This window comes from Ictalurus punctatus, chromosome 20 (genome assembly GCF_001660625.3).
Source record: "Ictalurus punctatus breed USDA103 chromosome 20, Coco_2.0, whole genome shotgun sequence".
Taxonomy (NCBI): Eukaryota; Metazoa; Chordata; class Actinopteri; order Siluriformes; family Ictaluridae; genus Ictalurus; species Ictalurus punctatus.
In genome coordinates, this window is record NC_030435.2 from 7400152 (window position 1) to 7422469 (window position 22318).

At 38.9% G+C, this 22318-nt stretch overlaps 1 protein-coding gene across 1 annotated transcript in view; it reads left to right on the forward strand.

Moving 5' to 3' along the window:
• Nucleotides 1–22318, forward strand: part of dscamb (Down syndrome cell adhesion molecule b) — a 160475-nt gene that overhangs the window by 133542 nt on the left and 4615 nt on the right. Inside the window, exons 17-32 of the mRNA XM_017495030.3 lie at nucleotides 173–413; nucleotides 3129–3275; nucleotides 5275–5430; nucleotides 5811–5944; nucleotides 6267–6420; nucleotides 7374–7491; nucleotides 7658–7821; nucleotides 8241–8339; nucleotides 8611–8799; nucleotides 9566–9856; nucleotides 10999–11175; nucleotides 11287–11317; nucleotides 11429–11544; nucleotides 14315–14464; nucleotides 15404–15601; nucleotides 16116–16418. Coding sequence (XP_017350519.1) covers nucleotides 173–413; nucleotides 3129–3275; nucleotides 5275–5430; nucleotides 5811–5944; nucleotides 6267–6420; nucleotides 7374–7491; nucleotides 7658–7821; nucleotides 8241–8339; nucleotides 8611–8799; nucleotides 9566–9856; nucleotides 10999–11175; nucleotides 11287–11317; nucleotides 11429–11544; nucleotides 14315–14464; nucleotides 15404–15601; nucleotides 16116–16418 — 2668 coding nt within the window. The remainder of the gene's footprint in view (nucleotides 1–172; nucleotides 414–3128; nucleotides 3276–5274; nucleotides 5431–5810; nucleotides 5945–6266; nucleotides 6421–7373; nucleotides 7492–7657; nucleotides 7822–8240; nucleotides 8340–8610; nucleotides 8800–9565; nucleotides 9857–10998; nucleotides 11176–11286; nucleotides 11318–11428; nucleotides 11545–14314; nucleotides 14465–15403; nucleotides 15602–16115; nucleotides 16419–22318) is intronic.

Consider the following 22318-nt stretch of genomic DNA (forward strand, 5'->3'; position numbering starts at 1 on the left):
TGTCTATGACATGTTTCACCATTACATTCAGAACCATAATTTAGACATAGGTGCTATCCTTCTTACTACTTATCCTTCCTTAAAGTGAATACAGGCAAAATTCTGTATGAAACCTTATAGCTAGCACTGTCCATTTTCCATAGAACTTTTTTGTGTCCCTTTTTAATCTCAGGCTCCCCACAAGCACCTTCAGAATGGTTTGATCCGGAGCTATCAGGTATGCTATAGGGAATACGGTACAGGAGGAAGCCCCCAGTACAACACCATCAATCTGGACACAACAGGTGACATTGAGACCCTCACTCTGGACAACCTGAAGAAGTACACACAGTATGAGGTGCGCGTGCAGGCTTCCAATCGTGCAGGAATGGGGCCCACATCTGAGGAGGCCATCATCACCACACTGGAAGATGGTCAGTCGGGCAATATCACCTGAATATCACAATGAGGCGTGTAGATGTTACTTTATTACAAAGGTCAAGAAGGAGATTTATAGAGAATGAGATTAATTAATAGAGAAGAAGCTATGATTTTTGTGATTTTGTAGGTTCATGCTGTAATGGCACTGTAATATACAGTTAGGGTTAGGCTAAAGACATTCAGACTCAATTTTGCACAACTTCACACACCATGTTGCCGTACATGTCCTGTGTTAAGTCAATTCGGGTATGTACTTTATTTGCATATGAAGTCATTTCAAAATAATACCTAAGAGACAGATTTGTTTCAGCTTTTATTTACTATATCAGATTTTCAGTGGGTCAGACATTTGCATACACTTTGTTAGTATTTGATAGCATTGCTTTTTAATTGCTTATCTTGTCTAGACTTTTTGCTGATTCTTCCTGAATGGTGTAATTCAGTCTGGTTTGGGGGCCCCCTTGCTCCATCAGGACTTTGTGATGGCTAATCCAATACTTTCACTTTGTTGCCTTTAAGGATTTTCTTATAATTTAGGAGATATGCTTAAGGTCATTTTCTTGCTGGAAGACCCAGCTGCGACCAAGTTTGGACTTCTGGCTGGTGAGGTGTTGACATGCATTTCTAGACAATCCTCCTTTCTTATAATGCCATCTATTTTCTAAAGTGCACTAGTCCCTTTTCCAGCAAAGCACCCCCACAACATGATGCTGACACCCCTAAAACACTGTGCTCTTTGGATTAAAAGCCTCATTCTTTTTCTTCCATACTTGGACTAATCATTACGGCTTTACAGTTTCATTTCTGCAAACTTCAGTCTGGCTTTTTTCATGCCAGTCCTTCATCAGGAATTTTCCAAACTGTTTAAAGAGACAGTCAGATTGGTGCATGTAAACTTTTGACTCATTGGAATTCTGATATAGTAAATTAAAGCTGAAATAAATCTTTCTCTAACTGCTTGTTGTTTTATTTCAAATTATCTCTAATATGATCAAAGTAGATTCCCTAATTGACTTGCCAAAGAAATGTACAGTGCATCCAGAAAGTATTCACAGCGCTTCACTTTTTCCACATTTTGTTATGTTACAGCCTTATTCCAAAATAATTAAATTCATTATTTTACTCAGAATTCTACAAACAATACCCCATAATGACAACGTGAAAGAAGTTTGTTTGAGATCTGCAAATTTATTAAAAATAAAAAACAAAAAAGCACATGTACATAAGTATTCACAGCCTTTGCTCAATACTTTGTTGAGCACCTTTGGCACTAATTACAGCCTCAAGTCTTTTTGAGTATGATGCTACAAGCTTGGCACACCTATTTCTGGGCAGTTTCTCCCATTCTTCTTTGCAGGACCTCTCAAGCTCCATCAGGTTGGATGGGGAGTGTCGGTGCACAGCCATTTTCAGATCTCTCCAGAGATGTTCAATCGGGTTCAGGTCTGGGCTCTGGCTGGGCCACTCAAGGACATTCACAGAGTTGTCCTGTAGCCACTCCTTGTTATCTTGGCTGTGTGCTTAGGGTCATTGTCCTGTTGGAAGAGGAACCTTCGCCCCAGTCTGAGGTCCAGAGCTCTCTGGAGCAGGTTTTCATCAAGGATGTCTCTGTACATTGCTGCATTCATCTTTTCCTCGATCCTGACTAGTCTCCCAGTTCCTGCTGCTGAAAAACATCCCCACAGCATGATGCTGCCACCACCATGCTTCACTGTAGGGATGGTATTGGCCAGGTGATGAGTGGTGCCTGGTTTCCTCCAGACATGACGGTTGCCATTCAGGCCAAAAAGTTCCATCTTTGTCTTGGTCTTGGTCTGAGAGTCCTTCAGGTGCCTTTTGGCAAACTCCAGGCGGGCTGTCATGTGCCTTTTACTGAGGAGTGGCTTCCGTCTGGCCACTCTACCATACAGGCCTGATTGGTGGAGTTCTGCAGAGATGGTTGTTCTTCTGGAAGGTTCTCTCCACAGAGACACGCTGGAGCTCTGTCAGATTGACCATCAGGTTTTTGGTCACCTCCCTGACTAAGGCCCTTCTCCCCTGATCGCTCAGTTTGGCCGGGCGGCCAGCTCTAGGAAGAGTCCTGCTGGTTCCAAACTTCTTCTATTTATGGATGATGAAGGCCACTGTGCTCATTGGGACCTTCAATGCTGCAGAAATGTTTCTGTACCCTTCCCCAGATCTGTGCTTTGATACAATCCTGTCTCGGAGGTCTACAGACAATTCCTTGGACTTCTTGGCTTGGTTTGTGCTCTGACTTGCATTGTTACCTGTGGGACCTTATATAGACAGGTGTGTGCCTTTCCAAATTATGTCCAATCAACTGAATTTTCCACAGGTGAACTCTAATCAAGTTGTAGAGGGTCTCAAGGATGATCAGTGGAAACAGGATGCACCTGAGCTCAATTTTGAGCATCATGGCAAAGGCTGTGAATAGTTATGTACATGTGCTTTTTTTGTTTTTTTATTTTTAATAAATTTGCAAAGATTTCAAACAAACTTCTTTCACGTTGTCATTATAGGGTATTCTTTGTAGAATTTTGAGGAAAATAATGAATTTAATCCATTTTGGAATAAGGCTGTAGCATAACAAAATGTGGAAAAAGTGAAGCGCTGTGAATACTTTCCGGATGCACTGTATGGTAATGCAGTTTTATTTCTAATGTTATAAAGGTGTTTTCTCAATGCACTTCCTATGTCTACTTTCATAGTTCCAAGCCGATCGCCTGAAAATGTTGTGACCACAGCCACAACTCCAGAGACCATCTCTCTGTCCTGGGCTCCTCTCCCAAAAGAGGCACTGAATGGCATGCTTCTTGGCTACCGAGTAATTTACTGGGCCAACTTACCAGATGGAGGTGAGTCAGTCATATATACGTACATATACAGTAACACAGGACATACAGTACATCATCTCAGCACATATGCAGGACATGCATAAACAAACAAATAAAATACTGTATGTACTGTACGGTATGTTGCTAAGTATAATTTGTCAGCCCTCCCTCTACCCTGTCCATCAGTGGAAAGGGAAACTATAAGGTCACCACTAACCAAACATGACTTAAATGGTTGGTTTATTCTCAGCCCAGCACTGACGTTGTAGTCATTGTAGTGACATTGTAATAATATTGTACTGACGCTGGTATGTCATAACTCCATAACGTGGTGCCTGAAAGTTTGTGAACCCTTTAGAATTTTCTATATATCTGCTTAAATATGACCTTAAACATCATCAGATTTTCATCAGATTGGTGGAGTCCAAACTCTTTAGAGATGTTTTTTTAATATGGTTCCTTTTCTGAGGTCCTCAGAAACCTTCTTTGTTCACGCCATGATACACTTCCAAAAACATGTGTTGTGAAGCTGAGACTTCAATAGATCGCTGTTCTTTAAATAAGACAGGACACTCACTCACACCAGATTGTCATCCCACTGATTGAAAACACCTGACTCTAATTAACTGCAAATCCTAGAGCTTCACATACATTTGCCTCTAACAGATATGTAATATTGGATAAATTTCTTTAATAAATAATTGACCAAGTGTAATATTTTTGTCTCATTTGTATAATTGGGTTCTCTTTGTCTACTTTTAGGACTTGTGTGAAAATCTGATGATGTTTTAGATCATATTTATTCAGAAATATAAAAAAAAAATTCTAAAGGGTTCACAAAGTTTAAGCACCGCTGTATTTTAGGATTATTTTAGTATAAAGTAAATTAATCTATAGCCGGTGTAGTTTAGTTTTATATACTAAAGAGAATCACAAGGGAAAGTGGTTCAAAGGAAAATAGTGTAAACTATAGTGACTTCTAATTTACAATCTAGGCACTTCAGGCTAAAGTCTTAAAACATTTTACAGTTGACATATGATACAATACTTTGTCAATTATTCTTGAAAGAAAGACACTTGGAATGAAGCGAAAAAAATATTTTATGCACTCATTTTATACACACATGTGCACTCAAGCCTTTGACCGATCGTGGACGGCTTTTGAAGACTGCATTTTATTTATGAAACTATAACTTTTTAATGATCAGAAATCATTTCAATTTAATCAATTCAGCTGCTCCATTTCTGCTCTTCACCTGAAGGGGATGCTGTTGGTTTCCAATATGTTGGAAAGCTTCATGCAGTAGATGCAGGAAACACCCAGTGGCTGTGTAAAGCTGTAGGAAATCTTTTGCTGGGTTTGAGTATATGCGCTCCTATACAGGGAAGAGTCACTCAGATGAATACAAAGTTCTTCTTACTGATCACCTTTATCCAGTGATGAAACATTTCTTTGCTGATGGGAGTGTTCTATTCCATTGTGGTCTATTGGTCTATTCCATTGTGGTCTATTGATGTTGTGTGCATTAGCAGAGAAGCGACTCATCTCTCGTAAAATCTGAGAATTGTCATCTTGTAATGACTGTAATGGCATGATGTGAAAACATGACCTGACAACATGCAACATGGTAGTAAAATTGACTTGTTAAACATGGATAACGTTTACAAGAAATAAATGTTCATTTTATCCAGCATTACTTGTTCTAGCACTACTTCTTGGCTGGTAAACTCAATACCTCAAGTACCACTGTGAAGGTTAAATCATTTGGCCTGAAAACACAACTTACAAATATTCCAATTACTAATTGTTTATTATAGTAACGACATTGTGAATGTACTTTCACAATGTCTCATTGACACCTCATTATTTGCATTAAACCAGTGACTGGCCAGAAAAGTGCCCATCATATACATTGTACTATAATAGCTCCAGGGTGCAGTGTACTATGGTTATTACTACATATTGTTGTGTTTGCTAGAATGGGCATTGAAATGTGTTTTTATTTCTGCCTTGTCTCAGAGTTGGGAGAGATCAAGAACATCACTACCACAAAGCCCTCTCTGGAGCTTGAAGGGTTGGAGAAATACACCAACTACAGCATCCAAGTGCTGGCCTTCACCCGGGCTGGGGACGGAGTTCGCAGTGATCAGATATACACAAGGACCAAAGAGGACGGTGAGACATCTCATTTAGATTTACTTCTCGTGAACAAACACACATGTGTACACACACACGCATATGTATATTATGTATATTTGTATATACATGTATATTTGTGACAACAAGATGCTGAGCCATAACGTTTTTTTCATCTAGTGTAAATATTATTATAGTATAATATTATTATAAAATACCCTGCCTTGTGATAATTTCCAGTATACCACAGTGATTCTGATTGGCCACATGACTGTTGTTTTTATATATATATATATATATATATATATATATATATATATATATATATATATATATATATAACTGCAGCTCTTACAGTAGTTCAGTTCAGTAACAGAATGCAAATTTTAAGAAACAATGTTGTCCTTGTCTCCACACAGTTCCAGGTCCTCCAGCTGGTGTGAAGGCTGCCGCTGCATCTGCCTCGGTGGTGTTCGTCTCCTGGCTTCCTCCACTGAAGCTCAATGGAATCATCCGGAAGTACACAGTCTTCTGCTCCAACCCTTATCCTACGGTATGAAGCCAAAGCACAGCACAACAAAGCATATTCTTTAGCATGATTATCATCTGACATTTGTGTGCTATGCAGCTGTAAAACATAAAGCTCCGAAAACATTTACAGGGTAATGCATCAATCATTTTGCTGTTGATGTCAAAAAACCTTAATGAAGATATAACCATATGCATTTGTTTTAATTGAACATTTAACTTGTCATTCCACATAAACAAAATGTCCAGCTCCGGTGAAGAAATAGAGCATAATACCAATTGTGTTTCAAAATATTCTCCATTAAGTCTTGCTGAGGTCTTGCTGGTTTTGGTCCTCCACACTGCAGGTCATCAGTGAGTTTGAGGCTGCACCTGATGTGTATTTCCGTCGTGTCACCAACCTGAACCAGAACTGGCAGTACAGTATTTGGGTGGTGGCTGTGACTGCAGCTGGTCGAGGGAATGCAAGTGAGATCATCACTGTGGAGCCGCAAGCTAAAGGTACAGACATGGATGATTTTGTACTATGAATGCTGAAGTTGACTGAGCTGAAATCTCCTGGTACAGGTGTTGATCCAGGTGTGTTATATAATGAATTAAAAAAAGAAGACTGGCAGATCTAAGCATTCATGTGTAACACATGTGCAGTATAATTTTACCATAACAACTTTCAGTACAATTCTGTCCAGAAAGATATTACATAGATAGATAGATAGATAGATAGATAGATAGATAGACAGACAGACAGACTGGTATTACACTAGATTGTAATAGAAAAGCTATAATAGATATATAAATAGAAATATATACAAGCATTTGTCAAAAATACATGTAAGAGATATGTACACTATACATACAGCATTACCTAAAGTATCAATGAATAATATACAATGTATATACAGTATATACAGTATGTAATAGTATATAAAGATAATCTTGAATATATACTATGAATCGTTTAATTATATAGAGATAATACAGAATATACAGTATAGAAAAGAATCAGGATGATAACAGACAGTAAAATATCCGTGGCCTAACGGTGTAGTGTAGAGCTCAGCAGGGTAATGGTTGTGGGTAAGAAGCTGGTTCTAGTGCGAATGTTCCTGTATCTCATCTTGGATGGAAGTAGGTTAAACAGTTTGTGACAGGGATGGGAGGAGTCCTTGATTATGTTCAGTGCTGGGAATTGGGCGCCAATGATGTGTTGGGTCATATATGTTCATAAATGTTAATGGGCAACTTTTACAAGTTAAATGTGTGTTATAATTTATTTTATTTATTTATTTACATTTTAAGTAGGTTATTTGTAACTTTTTAATACACATAAAAGTTTGTTTTTGGGAAAATCCTCATATAGGAACCTGATTTCCTATGTGAATGTTAGAAAAAGCTTTAAACAGAATTGATGAACGTAAGAAGTAACTGCGGCTTAATATGATTTGCTTTGTTAGCTCCTGCTCGTATTCTAACATTCAGTGGCACGGTGACCACACCATGGATGAGGGACATTGTCCTACCCTGCAGAGCTGTTGGAGACCCTCCTCCGACCATCAAGTGGCTGAAGGGAACGTGAGTTTGTATTGATAGACTTATTAGCACATGCTGGCATACTTGTAAATCATGTAATAAAATAAAAAGGAATCATTTAAGTAAGTTATATAGTATGTAATGCAAACAAGCCAGGTTATTCACTGAAGTACGTGTCTCAGAAGCTTCTTTTGATTTCCTCTTTTAGCAACGGGACACCCGCTCCTGTCTCTATCGATGGCCGGCGCAGTGTCCATGGCAACGGCAGCTTTGTGATCCGCACGGTGAAAGCTGAGGATTCCGGGTACTACAGCTGCATTGTCAGCAACAACTGGGGTTCGGATGAAATCACACTAAATCTACAGGTTCAAGGTGAGTCTGTGAGTCAGCTCTATAAGATATTAAACAAAATCATGCCACACTCTGAACCATCAGGACTTTATAGGCATAACCCAAATCTCTTGTATGAAGCAAGGAGATACTGAAGACCTGTTGGGGACCATGAAGTCCGAGTGTGACCCTAACACAGGAAGCAGTAGTGACTGCAATAGGGCTCAGTAGGACACATCCGCATAGACAGCTGTTTATTTTCTCGTGTCTATCACTCTTGCCATTCAGTATAATATACAGATCATTCATTTATTAATTCTTTCTTGAATCTGTGGTCTATGATCTGAACACCAACCCTGTTTATTATTATTATTATTGTTGTTGTTGTTGTTCTTGTTGTTTAAAAAAATAATGACAATGAATTACAACCTGAAACATACAATATAACTTCGAACTTGTAGTACCTCCGGACCAGCCACGTCTCACCGTAACTAAAACCACCACCACATCCATCACTCTGTCCTGGATTCCTGGAGACAACGGAGGAAGCTCCATCAGAGGTGAGACGCCTGTGCTTATTGCTGTCACTATTGCCCTGCAAAATTCTGTCTCACACAAAACTATAAGTGCTTGGCTCATTTTAAGTAATTAACATGTAACATTTAAAAACAAAGAAACTGACTAAAGATTTCACCATTTGCTTACCACAGCAACACAGTAAGATGCATTTTATCATTTCAAAATGATGTCCCACCATCAAAATATTATCCTACAGTTCTGTCTGTCAATTTGGATGACAGCACATGTAATTATCTGCTTTCTCTCTTTAAGGTTACATTTTGCAGTACTCAGAGGATAACAGCGAGGAATGGGGAAGCTTCCCCATCAGCCCCAGCGAACGATCATACCGGCTGGAGAATATGAAGTGTGGTACCTGGTACAAGTTTACCCTGACTGCGCAGAATGCCGTGGGTCCGGGCCGCATCAGTGAGATCATCGAGGCCAAAACCCATGGCAAAGGTGAGTATTTAGTTAGGAGGGACTCAGGGCTGCACTGTGTCTTGGTCAAGATGTTATTCCTGCACAGAACCCTTCAGTCCAATACCAAACATTCCACCTGGATGTTTTGTAGTATCTGCTCAAGTTTGGACCAAGAAGTCATAATGATATTCAGGGGATAATAATGGTTGCAGGAGGCATGGTGGCTTAGTTATGAGCATGTTTGCCTTGTACCTCCAGGGTTGGAGAATCGAAACCTGCCTCCATCCTGTGTGCACGGAGTTTGCATGTATGTTCTCCTCATGCTTCAGGGGTTTCCATCAGTCCAAAGACATGCACTGTAGGCTGATTGGTATTTCCAAATTGTTTGTAGTATGTGAATGGGCATGTGATGGGTTGGCACCCCGTCCAGGTTTTGCCCCGAGTTCCCTGGGATAGGCTCCAGGCTCCACGCAACCCTGTGTAGGATAAGCAGTATGGAAAAGAGATGGATGGATGGAATAATGCTTGTGTTTGTACCACCAAGAACTGGCTAACCAGAATATCTTTAGTGGATTTGTAAGGTAATATGATATTTAAGCAGTTACACTGTAGCATTATGCACAAAAGGGCAGGAATGTTAGGTTCATCTTAAATCTGTAACAAAATAATAGAATTCAGCAGTCACCATTATGACAGTAAAAACAACTTTGGAAAAAGTTCATATGGTCAAACTTTTTAGTTCCTACCTCTTGAGGGCCACCTTTACCTATTTATGTCTACCTTCTCATGCTCTTTCTCTCCTCAGAGCCACAGTTTGCCAAAGACCATGAGCTTTTCTCCAGCATCAACTCAACACGTGTGGAGCTCAATCTGATTGGCTGGAATAACGGTGGCTGCCCGATCAGCTCATTCACACTGGAGTTCCGGCCAGTGGACACTACACCATGGACCACAATGCAGCGCACCTCTTTACCCAAGAGCCACGTGCTGTATGACCTACAGGAGGGCACGTGGTACGAGCTGCAGATGAGAGTGGGCAACAGCGCGGGTACAGCTGAGAAGAGGGTGCTGTTCGCAACGTTGAATGTGGACGGCAGTAAGTGTTTTTTCCAAAACACACAACAAAGAGGTCGGGGTAGTTTTTGCTTTAATATAAAAAAAAATTTCATTCACACCTCTGCGTGCACACACATGCACACACACACGAGGAAGCCATGAGGATGAACAGCAAGCATATTGAAGTGTTTTGCGTTTATTCCTGTAAATATTGCTTATGCTGCTAATAAATGAGATTAAGATTAAATATATTGGGTATAGATTAAGTTCTACAGTAGCATTGCTATAACATCAAAACAGATGGTCTGGGTCAATTGGACAGTCATTCCTAAGCAGTGAATATAGTGTGATGGTTAAATCTGACTGGGTTCTCGGCTTTTGGTTGGATAGAATTGAGGACTTAGTAACACACTACTATAAACACTATAAACACAATGACTTACTCTGACATACCTACATAAAGATTTATAAAAAAGCATTTTCCAACATGCATCACTATGACTATAAACAACTACAACAATAGAGTTATATATAACAGATATAATACTATAACAGAGTTGTGTATATTTTCTCTGATGTTTAATTAGCTGTCAGAGTCAGCTGTCTTGATGTTTTAATGAAGGTACTTCCAGAAAATGTCATAACACAACCTTATGTCAACAAAAACATGATAATCAACATCAACATTGATGATGAGCCTTTATGATGAATGTCACTCATCACGAGTGGTTTATGCAGGTGTGCATGTGGCCCTATGAAAACTAAACTGAAGTAAAACCAACTTTTTTAGAGCAACATAATAGAAGTACAAGACCTTTTATTTAGGGTTATAATAATATAATTAACAGAGCACCAGTATTGCTACAGGGGGCAGAACATGGCTCCCGAATGGTGCAACAGAAAAGCATACACCTGTTGTCCAGAGATCACAAGTTCAAATGTGAAATCATGTATACAGAAGAGGGTAGATAGCACTTTGCTCCTAATGTGTTATGCTGCCCTGTGATGCAGTAAAGCCACCGTTTTAAAAGATGCAGTTGGTTAGTGTATGTGTTAGCCCTGACTGGTGGGAGGGAATTGGCAGGTGAGAGAAATGGGGAGGAAAGTGGGCACAAAATGAGGTCAGTGAGTGAACTGGATAATAGAAACATTCATAACCCAAATTCCCTTACATACCTGCAGGCACTATTGCTCCACTGCTGAAGATTGTGGACCCCAGCCAGGAGAACAGGCAAGGCACTGAGGGCCTGAAGATGATGGTGACAATCATCTGCATCCTGGTGGCCATTGCGATGGTTTTCATTGTGCTGCTTGTTATGAGGAGGAGGAGGAGGGAGCAGAGGCTCAAGAGATTACGGGGTGTGTGAACATACAAAACTGAAAGCATAAAAACAAGTTTTGTCCAACCCTCACTTATAATTTTCTTACAGAAGCAGTTCTAGTTCATTCTCTTCTCTCCTTCATTCACAGATGCAAAAAGCTTGGCAGAAATGCTTATGAGGTAAATGGAACGTAATACGCTAAACGCATTTGAATCATGTTCTCATAACTTCCAAGTCACTATAGTTATGAGAACCCTTACGATATAACCAGACCGAATATGTATTTTCAGTAAGAACACACGAACTCCGGATGCTGTAAACAAGCAACAGCAAACCCTCCGAATGCATATTGATATCCCACGGGCCCAACTGCTCATTGAGGAGAGAGACACGATGGAGACGATAGGTAAGATTTTCATTTACAAGAGCTTCCAAGATTTGAACAGTTTCTCCAAGCTTTCATAAATATACCTGAATCAAAGTTGAGTAAGCTAATTAAAAACACTCTATGACATGGCCCCCTCTGCCACAGCAACTGTACAGTATATTAGTGTCATATAATGTATCTTCCCACATATATACAATAGTGCATGTGAGTTCGTAATGAACTATGTTGGAAGATCTCAGCCTGCATGCACACACACACACACACACACACACACACACACACACACACACACACAAGATAATACAACCATTGCATTGGCATTTTTGAAAATTCTAATATTTTGTTTTGCATGTGTGCACACCTGCTGAGACCTTTCATAGTCACAGAGCAATATATGACACATTATTTGCAATAAACACCACTGGCATACAGCCATATTTACTTGAAAGCTTCTCAATGAGTTCTCATCAGTCTAGACTTCCGGGAGTGACACACTTTTAAATAACGCCCATGATGAGGAGACATGTCATGGTGGGAGTATGGTACCAAGCCTGTCTATAGGCCATGATGATGATGTCCATCACCCACCCAGTGAGCAGGTTTTGCTCTGTGACAGATGAACAGCTCATTTGAGGATTGGATGGCTGCTATTCAGTTTAAGTAGTACTATGGGGCACTTACCAGATACAACAAGGTTCAGTCTGCAGGGTTCTCTTCATGGAGCACTGCAAGGACAATTGATTGATTTACCAAACTGAGAGATATGACCTTGGGCTGAAATCCCAGATTCAGCCACAAAGTCACTCTAGAGTCATCTGGCCACCAATGCATGCAAGCTTTTTCTCCAGATCATGGAGTTCTTCCACTCTTTTTGGAGCCAAACCCCCAGGTAGATATAGTAGATGATGAGGCCACATGTAGGTCAGTGAATCTTGTCCAAGCAGGCTACCAATTAAAGCTCCAGCAGATACACTGTCCTCAGTGAGTCTAACCATGGTTAAGCCCACCTGAAGAAATTCTTTGAAGTGAAGAGAGCCTCTTGGTTATGTCCCTCCCTGATGGACTGAGAACAGATGGATCACCCTCTGTTCTAACTGGTTGATGTGTTCTGATCTTATACCAGAGGGACACACACCCACACACACTCTTGCCCCCCAGCCTGTAAGGGAAGTGATCTCACTCCAATAGAGCATTGGTCTCTAGTGGACCCCTTTCATTACAAAAGCCTTATATCTCCATCTTCTTTGTAGAGTTTGGTGTCCCGCTGTAGCCCATTTCAGAAAGACTCAAAGTTCCAGCATGACTAGGGTGATTACTGGTGCAGCTACAATTATTGATCCTAGCATCCTCAATAGGAGCTGGTACTGCACATACTGTAGGAACCTGAAATGGTAGTTAGCATTGTTAGTGAATCTAGTTTCTTGAAAAATATCTGTGGTGCTTGAATGAGGCTGAAATGTAGAACTTCGAATTGAAATGCTTGTCCTTAGAAAGCAAATCTTAAAAACATTTTTTCCATTGCAGTAGGGACATGAAAATAGGCGTTGCACAAGTCCTCTTAAACCAGTCCTGTACTGTAAACCAGTCCTGCGGTTAAACGGCATGTATCTGCTAACTTTAGCATGTGGAGAGGGAGGGTCGTAAGGAACAGCATGTGGTTCTCAATCATATTAGCAGTATACAGCCACTAGAAACCTGGCTCCTGTCCCAGTAAGGTGTGTTAACAGAATCCAACTAATATAGCAGGTTCAGTAGTGAACAGTACATGGTACAGTGAAGGAAAGCCAATGAGCCATCTTAGCAGGGCTTGTGTACAGACTGGCTGGTTGACTAGAGACCAGGAGATGTGAATCCAGCTAACTGAGAAGACTCAGTGATCAAAACATATAGTTTGAACTATATGTTCAAAAACATAAAAAAAACACTCAAGCTCAAACGGCCTGCACAGAGCCCTGACCTTAACCCCATTGAACACATTTATGATGAACTGGAGCACCGATTGCATGCCAGGCCTCCTTGCCTGACATCACAGCCCCAAGACAAATTCGCAAGCAACATTCCAAAATCTAGTGGAAAGCCTTCCCTGGAGAGTGGAGGCTGTTATAGCGGCAAAGGGGGGAACAACTCCATATTAATCCCATGCTTTTGGAATAGGATGTTCACCGAGTGCATATGGGTATCGTGATCAGGTGTCCACATACTTTTGGCTTGGCCATATTGTGTATGTTGCAAGCTAGAGATGTGCCTTCTGCGTAACATTATTATTCAGGCATCTATCCAGTTAATGAATGGATTTGTGGTCAACCGCTAGGATGAGAGTAAACGCATATTTCATAAAGTATCACTTTAAACTCCAAGTCATTGCAAATCAAGTACCATTTTACACTGCAACTCCTCTTGTCTGTGGTGCCACACATGTATTTATGTGTTTGACAGGCATAATACAGGGAAAGAATGAACAGAATTTAAACAACACAGCAGAGGCTTTACTGAATGTCAGCTCAATATTTGAGACTCTATTCCTGTAGTAGCATGTGTCACATCGTGCCACAGATTTTAAACTACAACCACTGAATTTGAAAATCACATTTCATATATGATCACTGTAGCAATGCATGTTTATAATTTTAACGCCACTGCAGTTATTTCCTTCTTAGCCTATACGTACAGTATATAATAAACCAGTAAATGAAAAGAGAAATACATTTTCCATGAAGGGATTTAATCCTGGTTAATCAGTGTTATGAATGTATAGATCTGTATACCTGTGTATGTGTTTCTCTCTCAGATGACCGATCTACAGTGCTGTTGACAGATAATGATTTTGGAGAGACATCGAAGCAGAAGTCCTCCACAGTCACACACACGGTTCATTACCAGTCACTATCCCAGACAACTGGGCCACTGGTGGACGTGTCAGATGCTCGACCTGGTACAAGTGAGTACTGAAGTGTTTAATAAGGCAAACTATACCAGCTTTCAGATGTAAAGGAAAACAATGCCTGACATTGTACCATTACATTTAGTAGTCATTTGAATTTCCATATTGGTGGAAATAAATATACAAAATGGGTCATTTATACCCAAAAAGGACATAAGTGTTAACAGTGTATTGGGCTCAAGTTGCTTAGTCCAGGGGTTCCCAAACTTTTCCAGGGCAAGGCCCCCCAAATGGCATCGACATTTGACGAGGCCCCCCTTTTGCAGGATGTCTTTAAAACACATTTAAAATACAGACTTCTGAATATATATATATATATATATATATATATATATATATATATATATATATATATATATCTTTACATTACATTACATTAGGAATTGATTGTGTGTGTGTGTGGTTGTCTGAGAGTGAGAATTTATTTTTCACACCAAATTGTTGAGGCCCCCCGGGCACCCCCGGCGGGCCCCACTTTGAAAACCACTGGCTTAGTCATTAGGATATTGTATCTCAGTATTAAGCGTCTGTAGGTTCCTTTTACATGTTAAAGGAAATTCAGTGTTCAAGCTAATGATATTGCAGATGAAGCTGAAATGAGCCATAGGGAAAGCACCATAGACAAACAGTGGAGCTGAACTAATCAGAAGTAGTGAGGTCGCTCAATCTACCTGAAGCGCACACACACACAGATTGCAATCCTTCATGCTGGGGGAACTGATTCCATTAAACTCAACAAATCCCACAACCTCACAATAGAATTTTAGAAGTACAGCTCTCGTGGAAGCTTTATGAGCCCACTCAAACAATATTGCTGCTGATGTAATATGTGCTTATACCAATACCAAGAGTCATTACATAAATACTTTAAGACTGTTGGTTTTAAAGTACATTTTAAATGAGATGTTAGTCAGTCATGTTGTTGGTGTCCCATAGATCCCACTGCCCGTCGTACAGCTAAAGCGGGCCCTGCGACACGGAGCCGCTATGCCAGCCAATGGACGTTAAACAGACCTCATCAGCCCATGTCCTCACACACACTCACTACCGATTGGAGGTTGCCCACCCCACGTGCCACAGGCTCAGTGGACAAGGAAAGTGACAGCTACAGTGTCAGTCCCTCTCAGGACACAGGTAACACTAAAGCTCTGAGATTAAACCAGACTGGAACTGTGTTACAGAAACTTTAGTGTATCTTTTTTTTCTCATGTAGGACAATACCAATTACAGTTTAACTTCTTTTAACTTCTGCTAGAAAAAGAGGCTTACAGAAGTAGCCTGTCTTCCCATTGTAAGCATCTGTTTCTACTATTAGCATTTACTATTCAGAAAACAGTGCTCTCTTTAACAGTCCTCTCAAGCGTGATAGGTAGCATAACATTAGCTAACTAGAATAAGTGTGTGTAATTCTGATTATGCCATCAACGGGACCTTGTAAAACATTGCCTAACCTTAATAGTTTCATTGTCAAGCTATTTAAGCATATTAAATCTGGACAGACCTAACAGTTGAAAGTGTTCATTATCATCAATATTAGACCACAGTGTTGCCAAACCCATCTGAAACATTTGATGTAAAGTTACACAAGTATGTCACTAAATCTTTGTATGTGTCTGTGTTTGTAAATCACATCCACATTCCTATACAGACCGTGCTCGAAGCAGCATGGTGTCCACAGAGAGTGCTTCCTCTACATACGAGGAACTCGCCCGAGCGTATGAGCACGCCAAGATGGAAGAGCAGCTGCGCCATGCCAAGTTCACCATCACAGAGTGCTTCATCTCTGACACATCCTCTGAGCAGATGACAGCAGGCACCAACGACTATACAGACAGTATGACATCCAGCACGCCCTCTGAGTCGGGCATCTGCCGCTTCACCGCCTCTCCACCGAAACCACAGGATGCCAGCCGGGTCATGAACATGGCTGTGCCCAAAGCACACAGACCGGGTGAGTTTGAAAACGTCACAGGTTTGCCTGAAGATGGGTTCTTCATGTTGATGTGTATGTTCTGTACTTAGCAATGCATCTGGGCCCAGGCCACTTATACAACTGGAAGAACTGTTCTATTATACTAGACCAAATTTATATGTATGGTTGAATGCAAAAGGCTGTGTATATTTACTTTGAAACAACGAAAACAAAAGGATATTTTACAGGTGTCCCCACAAGTAACTAAAATGGTCAACAATCGTGTTAAGACATTAAAAGCGAAAGACCTGAAGGTATGCTTCTGAATTCCGTTTTTTCAGTACTTTTTCTCCCACTCATTGATAGTTTATTTGTGTCTATTAGCAATGTCTAAACTGATGCAATGCAGAAGCAGGAGGCAAATTTAGTCTTTTTTGTTGTTGTTGTTGTTGTTGTTGTTGTGTTTGTTTATAAACCTTGCCAGATTGGTTCACAGGACATCTATTAAGTCTAGAGGTATGCGTCAGGACCAGGATCAAGAAAAAGTTTATTCGAGTGGGAGGTTTTTACTTCCATGTAGGCCTGAGTGAGCAATCAGATACGACGTTCACAGAGCAAAGAAGTACCTGCGTGTTACTTTTACAATGTTCATTCATTCATCCTTAGTAACTGCCTGGTCAGGGTCATAGTAGGTTAAATTAGGCTAGTAGTTTGTTTATTTTGGGAAGTATTTTCATTAGAAAATATCATGAGCCGGTACAAACAAAATAACCCTATGAATGGGATTAAAGAAACAATCCCACACATCTCTAGTTGAGACCAATTATGATCTCAAGTGAGCCAAAATTCATACACCATGCTGACAGTGCTGACATTTCTAATTCTGTAATATTCCCCAGAGTTTTCCATTGTTTCCAGGGGGATTTTGGTTGGCATATTTAATTAAAAAAAGAAAGAAAGACACCCCTTTACAGTTTAGGCCACCCCCACTTCAGGTATAATTCCAAATACGGATACAGATACAGATATTTGGAGCACTAAACAGATACAGATAGCAGCATTTCTTGCATTTCTGAATGATGGTTTTCACTGTTGGTCATTGTTGGTCAACGCATAGGTACTAGGTATTCCCTAAACACTGAGATATCACTGTATGGCGTTCTCCAGTTCGTAAATCAGTGTTTCATTTCTTTTAGTACTCAAGATTTTGAACCTAATTGAACTTTTCATGATTAAAGAAAAGCTGATTCTTAATAAAAATAAACATTTATTAACAGTTTTAAATTATTTTTTATACCTTTAGGCACATCCAAAAATTTTTTTTTATAACATGTCAACTGGAGCACAAACTTTTGAGCTTTCTAATAAAGATAGCTTATTACTTAGACTTAATTTCTGTTAGTATTTAGGGGTTTTTCTATCAGGTTTTCAGTAGGAAACACCAGTAAGTAAAGATGTTTTGTGTTTTAAGGATAAACTGAAAAACGTTCTTATATTATTAAGCCATAAATAAATAAATAAATAAATAATGCAAACTTTTGCATCAACTGTTTATGTTTTTCCTTGATAATGAAACAGATGGCTGACGTAATGACCACTGCAGGGTTATTGGCTAATCTCATTGGCACACTGACTGCACAAAAATATAGTGTAGTATATAAGCTTCAAACATTCAGAAATTGATCTGTTTTGCCAAATATACTCTGGGTATTGTGTCTAACATCTAGAGCTCATTGTGATCATTGTTGGAAGGCTGCTTTAAAAAAAATATTTTAAACAGAGCTAAAACACAAATGTCTCACACCAAATTTATAATAGTGTACTTAGCTTGCAAAAAACGAGCATACTTTGCCATGCTTTACATACTTTTATCCACAGTGTTAACAGTTGAACCTAAAAGGAAGCCTCTTTAAGAATCAGTGAGAAAATGCACTTGTGGACAAATCATAAATTCATTAGCTAGTCTTCATCAGCTTGTGTTGTGGAAAGCCACTACAGAATCGAGTCCCACACCAAGAAAAAAGTGAAAGATTCAGTGTGCTTCTGAGAATGTCTTGGTTTCCTGGAAACTTAATTAACTCAAAATGGTAGTTAGTGTAATTTAATAACAACGTTAGCTAGTTAAGTGAATTAATACAGACTAAGGGAAATGAACAAGATCATAATCCTGACAAAAAGTCAGCAAGTCGTTGGCTAACGTTTCGGCTATGAGGTGGTGATGTGTTCTCCTCACATCCTTTGTTCAAGATATTCTTAAAAGATAATCCGAAAATTGTAAATAAAGCCACATTAACACTGGCATGACAACAAAGATCAGTGAAACATGTAAATTTTTTAGACCTGTACAATGGGACAAGTTGTGGCATTTAACATAAATTACTGATTGGTTTCCATACCAGGCTATGTTAAAGTAAGTAGCACTAACCTTCTAGATTATGTTACTGCGGCCTCTCAGCTGACTATCAGATAACTTGTCAAGCTGCACAGACTCACTTAATTCCGGGCCTGTTTAATTTACTAAGGGCCAGTTCCGTGGTTTGAATACACAATAAATTATTCAATCCCACCCTCCAGGCTGTTTTAAAATCACAAATTAAAATGAACTTGCAAAATCTCTTGCTATACATTTTAGAATTTGACTAAAATACCTGTATCATTTCAATCTCTGCTTTTATGGATGTTATTTAATTATTAGCCTTTAAATAATTGATTTGACATGAAGCATGTCTGTGGGTCTGTTTTTGCTCTGCTTGGGTTTTTTTTTTGTTTCCTCTTTGAACATTACCTCAGTGAACCCTGGCACTCTTTGTCTACCTGCATGCCTGGGTGTATCGATTGCTCTGTTGTTGGCTCCCTGTGTTGACAAACACACACATACACACACCAATCTCTGTGTCCATTGGCGTCTATAGCAGTGACATGGGGCACAGCAGCCTGGGTGTTGGACTCTCGTGTTACCCGTCTCAGTTTAGGCTTCATTGTGCAATGCATCACTGTACACTGTGCGTAGAGGGTGAATAGAGGCCACCGGTACTCATTATCGAAAAAGGTTTTTGTCTGCCAGTACAAAATGGCAGTTTACTGTCACAATGGACTCATTGAATGTGAGATCGAATGAGCACACAGCCTTTATATGACTGACTAGTGTGACAAAACACTGCAGTTCCGTCTCTTCCTGAAACCAGAACAAAAGTGTGCTTGCTATTGTCAGCAAGCCTACAGGACCTGGATTAAATCAGGGCTGAGAACTATTAAACTGACTGATTGGTTGAGATCTCGGGCTGTTATATATTCTATATATATATATATATATATATATATATATATATATATATATATATATATATATATATATATATATATATATGTATATATATATATATATGTATATATATATATATATATATATGTATATGTATATATATATATATATATATATATATATATATATATATATATATATATATATATGTATATGTATATGTACAGAACCAAGATACTAGATAGTGACCTTCTGCTGTTTGAATTCAAGCCCGATTTTAAGCTCATCTGCATTGTCTCCATTACATCCCGAGTCCTTGGCTTTTCCCTTATACACTCATCATTTTCACATATTACATATTAAAGCTGCACTAAATAATTAGCTTTGAACTCTGTAGTCAGAAAGGAAAAAATCCTCCCCTAGAAAACAGAATGATGACATTGTACTGAAACCCATTGCTCTGAAATAGATTTGATATGATGTGTAAGAAAAAGAAAACAATACAGAGCCTCATGTTCCCTATCATGAAAAAAACAACGTCAGATTTCAGAGCTTTTTGAGCTAATTGTAGGAGTTGAATTTATATTGTATAGAAATTTGATGTTAGTAAGCCTTATTCAGTTTGCTTTAGAATCTTTCATTTTGTATCTTGGAATGCCGTTATAAAAGTGAATACAGTTATGGAGCAGTTGCAGCTGAAGTGCAAGAATAGAATTTAATAGATATAATGTTACTTGTATGATTCTTAGTATTGTGTTGGTGTAATGAGGTTTGTTTAGAAGTTTTTTCCCCAGGAGGTGCATTAGCACCAGCAGTTTCCAGTAGTTAGAGCTAATATTTATTTATTTATTTGTTTATTTGTTTATTTATTTATTTATTATTTTTATTATTTTTATTGTTAATGTACATTATACTTTTTAAATTTAAATTTAATGGATATTTAAGATCTCAAATTCTTTTTTGTCATCTAATGTAGCCTTTTCTAAACCTTTTCTAACTTTAAATAACTGTAAAATTAACAAAAAATGATTGTCTTTTACTGTATACTTTCATTTAAATGTAGTTATTTAGATATTTATTTACATTTAGGAGTCAGTTAATAACCAGTTAAATCAACAAAGTATGTGTCTTAAAAATAATAGCTGTAGCTGTTGGACACTTGTAGCACAGCCATATTGATTTCTTGAATTGTATTGGTCAAAAGGTTTTGATTCATTTTCTGACAGTGGTTCTCAACACGGGGGGCGTGGAGAGATTGTTTTCAAGAAAAAAAACACAGACAGGGCATCATTTGTGTACTCAGTGTATTTTATTGCTTTTCAAATGCAATGTGCATAAATGAAAAACCCTGCGTTCCCTCTCCCTCTGTATTTTCTTTTTGCTGGGGAGAGGTGGAGCTTAGCCTGCCTTTTATCTAGCTTTCAGTGCAGACCAGTGTTTCCACTTAGCAACTTTTCACACCCCTTTAGCAACTTTTTTTTTTTTGCAAGAAAAAGTGCCTAAAGACAAAACTAGAGACTTTTTGGATAAACCTTAGCAACTTTCCAAATGTCGCCAGTACTGTCCTGCAAGTGTGAGTTCTTGCTTTCCCGCTGCACTCTCACCTCTCTCTGCATCTGCTCTGTTCAGTGAGAGGCTGAGAGCAGGAGCAGCACATCCTGGTGATCGCATGACAGCTGACACAGGCATGAATGTGAAAAGAAGCACATGCAGGTGTCCCGCTGATTGATTTAACAATGTCATGGCTAACGAGACCCGCCTTTTGTCCCAATTTACATAATTCTTGTGTGAAAGTTTTTAGAACGCAAGACGAATGGAATGCAACATGTTGTACATGTAAAATAGTAAACGTTATTACAGCCTAGTTCTCTTTTTCAAAGTAGTTATAGTGTTCAGAAACATTTTTGATCATTCATGTTCCATACATGTCCGTTATATAGTTTTATATAATTCATAAAATATATATTTTTTAAATCATAAAAGTCATGAAAAGTAATAAAAAAGTACAAAAACACAAAAGCAAAAAAAAATCTGTATGTCTATCTATCTACTCCATCTATTTACTCTATCTATCTATCTATCTATCTATCTATCTATCTATCTATCTATCTATCTATCAAAACAGATTATAGGATAGGTTATATATAGATAGATTTTGTATAGAATAGATAATCATTATACCTGTTCTCCTTCAATATGGGGGGTGCCACATAATAGGGGAGACTTTGGGGGGCTTTAGTTACAAAAGGTTGCGAACTTCTGTTCTATGACAATAGTTCCAGCTGTATGTCAGTTCACAGGTTTATATTAATGTGTCTCTCCTAATAAATCAGTGTCACTATAGTAACAGCTAATACACAGAGACTTGTAGATGGACACTCCGTGTAATCTATGGATAAGTGGACTAAAAGCATTTTGTTATTCAGCAAAGAAAAATGTATAATCATTTATATGACATTTTCTTAAGGAGATGTTAATTGAACATTTATGGCAGACGTTTCAGGTGTCAGCACTTTTTAACAGTGAGTCAGTAAGTTATAATCAGTATGTTTTCCGCCATGGGAAAGTCTTCAGGACAGACGATTTTGTGCGTTCACGGTCTTTAGGAACATAAGAAGCTGCTTTTTTGTTTCATTTTATTAAGCTCAAGAGAGAAAAAATAAGAGGCTGGTGAGGG